Below are 5,459 nucleotides of genomic sequence, written 5' to 3'. Positions count from 1 at the left end.
CAGGATAGGGTCGCGCGGTGGAGTTGACCTAAGTTTTCACTACCGGGGGAGGATTTGTACTATGTTGATGAAAAATTCCATCCTCAAATCAATCCATAATTAATTTTCACGACCCGTTTTTGTATTTGTGTTTCAAAAATGCTATGAATCAAAAACACCCTCCATGGTCCCCACAAAAAGAGACCCATGCGCGCATCCAGTAAGGATATGTTTGGTTGGAGGGATAGCCACTCAAGGGACAGGGATAGCCATATTTAGGGTGGATACCACATGAAGAGAATTCCTTATTTAACATCGTCTTAAAATTTGTTGCCTTATTTAACACTGGAAAACTTTTTCTTCCTTATTTGGTACCGAGTCTAAATTTTATGCTCTTTATAACATTTTCGTCCATTTTTAAGCTTAGTAATGTTAAATGACATTTGAAAAGACGTATTTGCCCCTAATTCGTGTATGTGTGTATCGGGCCGACTCGTTTTGTGTTGGCCTTGGTCCTGACCTCGATGGCGTTGTAGCAGGGTGCTTTCCGACGTACATTCATGATACTTTCCGAGCTAATGGGTTCCGTACGAGGCTAGCACGTACACAAGAAACAAGCAGGCGGGGAGGTGGATTGATTCTAGTTGGACGTATACTTATGTACGTACCAGAGGAAGCTAGCAGCCGTTCTCTCACTTGATGATTCTACTTTAGTTTGGTGTGAGGACTTTATTAGCTGTGTACATCTTAGTTATGCAGAGGCTGGGTGTAATGTTTAAACTTTTTAAGTAATAAAGCGCCTTTTTTTGAAAAAAGCTAACCAGCTATATGTATTGGAGGAAGCGATTGATGATGGCCACACGGTCTTTCTTTCGATCTCACGAGGCGATTGATGATGGCCACACGGTCTTTCTTTCGATCTCAACTCAGGGTTGTTATAAAAGGGGCTGGGTACATACATATATAAACTACCTTACAACTAGCATTTTTTGTAGCTATTCATGATCTAAACAAATTTATACTGACATCAAGAAGCATTGGCCCGAAAAATTTATACTGAATTGCAAAATAACAAGGTGTGTACGGGTGTAAATCGATTTGTCAGGTCTCGCCGGGGAGCATCCATCCAATTGATGGCAAAATGCTTCTTGATGGCAAAACTTTTGAATGGCAGCCTGACTTAAAGTCGGTTCAATGGAGCACTCAATTGATGGCAAAACTTCCCGTATGTACTCGGCACACTAGTATATTGGTTAAGAGTATAAAATGGTAGATCTACCAGGCTTGCCGTCCAGACAGAGTCGCATATACTGAAGCTAAATTACCACATAATTTTTTTGTCACATAAAACATGAGAGGCAAATAGGTCTTTTCAGATGTTATTTAACACCACTAAGGCTAAAAATGGACGAAAGTGTCATAAAGGACATAAAAATTTAGACACGGTGTTAGATAAGAAAGAAAAAAATTAAGTGTCAAATAGAAAAACAAAATTTAGAACAGTATTACATAAGGAATTTTCTCTACCACATGTTTGGTTCATGGACGAGGTTGGACGTGGATAACCAGATGCCGCCCCAGGCTCAAACCTGATTTAACCAGTAAATGAACAGCATCTAAATATCAAAAGATCCTTTCAAGTTTCGTTTGATACAAAAGGAAAAGAAGATCACTTCTAGCTGATTCAGGACAGCACACAAACAACACAAAGCTTCACCGGCTCGTAGATTCTAGCGACTTAAAACTAAGGGTAGCAGCAGAGGGCAGCAAGACTGTTCGATTATACACTCAGGAGTTCACAAAAAGGCAAGGACCGAGACGTCCGAAATGTGACCTAAGACCTAGCCTATGTCTCCCTTCTCGACCTTCTGCGTGGTGCGGTGGTGTCGTCCTCTTTCTCCTCCTTGTCGCCGCTGCTTCCAGCGGCATCAGCTTCCGTGGCATTGGGCTTCTTGACCTCGGCAACGGGCTTCACAGGTGCCTACAGGAAGCAAAAGTTATGGTCGGTCAATTTGGTTCAGGTTTTAGGCAAGCAGTATATAGCACTGGCAGGCGTCGAAAGTAACATACCACTGGCTTCTTGCCACCGAAAATGGTTCTGAAGAGCACAGTAACAAGGATGACAGCAACTGAGGCCAAGATCGAAATTGTAATGTTGGGCTGCTTCTCTCCCTTCTCAATAATATCCTGCGAGACAGAGATTACATGTCATTTTTCAGAGAACACACAGAACTGATTGAACAGAGGAGACAAGCAAGGTTCTTCGGTCCTTACAATGATCTTGATCTTGTAAGGTTCCAAGAATGGAATGTCAGCGATTTTGTACAAAACGCTGAATATCTTCTTCTGCATTGCACATACCAAATAAGTTAGCGATAACATGCATGCAGCGATACAATGAAGGGCAAATATAATGTACGGAAAACATCAGAAGAATGAATTACCTGGAACTCAGAAAGGTCCTCTGAATCGGCTGCTGCAGCCTCCTCAGCCTTCTGCTTTTCCTTCTCAACATCAAACTTGGGCTTCCAGGTCTTCTCCAAGATGGCGGTGGCTACCTTCTCATCATCGGCGATAAGAATGTTGTCAAAAAGGATGCCATCCTGCATTGTCCAGATCTCAATTCCAATAGCGGCAATCGGATCAAAGTCAGGCTTGTCAAGCTCAAAGTACTCAGGGTTGGGGATTTCTTGGGGCTTCCAGATTCCCTTGTAGGCAGGGTTGTCAATCAGGGGTGCATGCCACTTGCCCTTGTAGGCAGGGTTCTGCTTCATTGGCCTCTTCCATTCACCACATCCAGGTGCCTCTTCACACTTGGGGTTGTCGATCTTCGGTGCCTCCCATTCGCCATCCTCCTCATCATCCCAGTCTTCGGGCTTAGCAGCCTCTGGGTCATCAACTTCCTCAGGCTCATCATCCAACCATCCTTCTGGCTTGGTGGCCTCCTCATCCAGAATTTCTGTTGGGGCATCCTCATCCCAGTCATCGGGCTTCACTGCAGCTGGGTCAGGGATTTTAGCTCTCTCGTCCCAGTCCTCTGGCTTCTTGTCATCAGGGTCAGGAATGGTCTTTGATGGAATAAGTGCTGGCTCAAAATCATCAGCGGACAGGAAGTTTGCTTTGCTCTTCTCCTCCCCATCAACCAAAATTCTGACCTCGTTATCCGGCTTCAAGATAGCCGTGTAGACATGAGAGAGCTTGTCATACGGGACAGAGGGTGGGGACTTGAGGTGATGTTCAACATATTTGCCAGTCTTGGGGTTCTTGTGCTTCAGGATGAAGTGAACCTTGTTCGTTGAACCACACTTGTCAGGACCAAACATAATTGTGTAAGGAGTGTCATTGTCAAATTCCTTGGCATCCCATCCAGCCTCCTGAGGGCGAATGTACTTAAGATAAGCACCTCCACACTCGAGGCCATTCTGAAGCCTCACTTCGAACTGCAGGACAACTGTCCCATCCTTCAAAGTAACAGGGCTATCAAGCTCTTTGACTATGGCATATTTCCTGGCTGGCTCACTGACAAGGAGACCATAGTCTTCATGGCCATCACTCTTCTCGTGCTTCCATACACCTGCATGACAGATTTATATCAAACTTGATCCATGAAGAGCTGTATAAAAACTATTGCTGGAACAACAAATTTTGACAGGAAATGGAGTCGGACAGACAACTAGCTGACCAGCAAAACCTACAGTAGAGAAGACCTGAGAAACAATGCAGATAAACAAAGAACAAGAGGCCTAGGTTTAACACAGAAATACTAGCTTCAGTACAGAAATAACAGGGCACAAACATAAATGAACAATATGGCAAAAGTTACAAATTACATGATTTTACAGTTAGCATCTACTAATAGTTATGCTTCAAGGTAATTATAAGAGCTAGGCGCTGCATTTTGCTTCTATCATTTGGAGCAACAGTTTTAATCAACTCTACGCAGAATGATGGAGATATTGATGTAATTGTGCAGACAATGGTAGGTATAGTAAAGAGCTAAGCGCTGCACTATGCTTCTATCATATGATTAATATTTCAGATGGTTGATGAGGAGAGGGAATGCTAGCAGGGAAACTGTACATAAGAGAAAATTTTCAATTAACTCTTCATGGGCCTACTGGTATAATTATGGACACAACCGCTACATGTTTCAAACCCAGTTCAACTAAGCATACTAATTGCTAAATATCTTCATGTACGAATGAAGATGGTCAGTTCACCTCTCAAAACATACTACTAGATGTTCACTTGACTCTTGTGAGGTCGTTCCTAGCAGCTGCAGCATGCCTATTACCATCAAGCCATGGCTATGGATGGCGTAGCAGATCCGCACCAATGCTTCACAGGTAGGTTTATATGTTTTGGATCTCACAACACTAGGACAGTTGAGCAGCTAACCGTCCCGCTCCTAATTCATCATCACTACCGCTACTCCACGCTCGAATCGGATTTCACATAGAAGCGTTTCACCACCTCAGCAGATCAGATTCAGAACTCCTCTGGACCCACGGATCTCACACAGATCGAACCAGACAAGCACGCAGTCCACACGAGAGAGCTAGAGTCATAAAATTACCTGAGTACTCTTCCTTGCCGGAGACGACCCAGCTCCCCTCGAAGCCCTCGTCGAAGGACTCGTGGAACAGCTGCAAAACCCAAGCAAACAGTCACAAATCTCGCCCCAACCCAACCCAAAAACGAGCGGCAAAGAACCGGACGCGGCGCCGGAGGAGACAAGTTACCGGATCCGACGCGCGGATCTGCGCGAACAGCGCCGAGGCCACCAGAAGCGGCAGTAGGAGCACCGCGCGCCCTCCCGTCGTCATCCTCCCCGACCCGATCTCTCTGCAAGCGCAACCGGAACAACTGGAGTGGTGCCGAAGCGAGGGATCGGAGGAGGGTATAAGAAAGGGAGCGGGGGGGGTGGACGGCTGTGATGGGGTGGATGGGGGATGCGACGGTGGAGGCGTGGGCTAGTCGGGGAGGCGTGCGTTGAGACGTGGCGTGGGCCGTTCCGGCCAATCAGAGGCTCCCGGGCGGGGTTGTGGCCAATGGGAGGACGCCATGTGGGCGTGATGACGGATGGACCCACCGAGGAGTCCACGTAGATGCGTGCTCTGGGTCAAGTCTTGCCTCCCTTCACCCACTCCCCAACTCTGTCTGTTCTTTAATCGCAAGGGGAAAAAAGTCCGATCTTCCTCAACAGTTCTTTCCAGGAATCCGTTCTTCATGACCTAATAGTAAGGCCTTTTTTGATTCGTAGGATAGGATTATCATAGGAATAGAAATTTTGTAGAAAAATGAGATGGCATGTATCTCAAATCCTATGAGTAGGAATAGAAAATGAGATATCATTTGATTGACACCAAAGGAATTTTTTCATTGAGTGTAGGCTCATTTTTATTTTCCTATGAAATATGGAGGATAGGAACCAATCCTATGTAGGAATTGGAATCTATTCCTATGAACCAAAAGACTCT

General features: G+C 45.3%; 1 protein-coding gene across 1 annotated transcript; it reads right to left on the bottom strand.

Moving 5' to 3' along the window:
• Positions 1 to 1,596: 1,596 nt before the first annotated feature.
• LOC125512760 (calnexin homolog) lies at positions 1,597 to 4,918 on the bottom strand. The gene is made up of 6 exons (XM_048677849.1): positions 4,722 to 4,918; positions 4,556 to 4,625; positions 2,424 to 3,553; positions 2,254 to 2,325; positions 2,050 to 2,166; positions 1,597 to 1,960 (listed from the first exon to the last, which is right to left on the bottom strand). Exons 1-6 carry the CDS (start codon positions 4,803 to 4,805, stop codon positions 1,826 to 1,828), a joined length of 1,608 nt encoding a protein of 535 aa, XP_048533806.1. The 5' UTR covers positions 4,806 to 4,918; the 3' UTR covers positions 1,597 to 1,825.
• Between the last annotated feature and the right edge of the window lie 541 nt (positions 4,919 to 5,459).

Source organism: Triticum urartu, chromosome 6A, assembly GCF_056163025.1.
Source record: "Triticum urartu cultivar PI428250 chromosome 6A, HENAU_Tu73, whole genome shotgun sequence".
Taxonomy (NCBI): Eukaryota; Viridiplantae; Streptophyta; class Magnoliopsida; order Poales; family Poaceae; genus Triticum; species Triticum urartu.
This window is presented reverse-complemented; position numbering and strand designations above follow the sequence as displayed.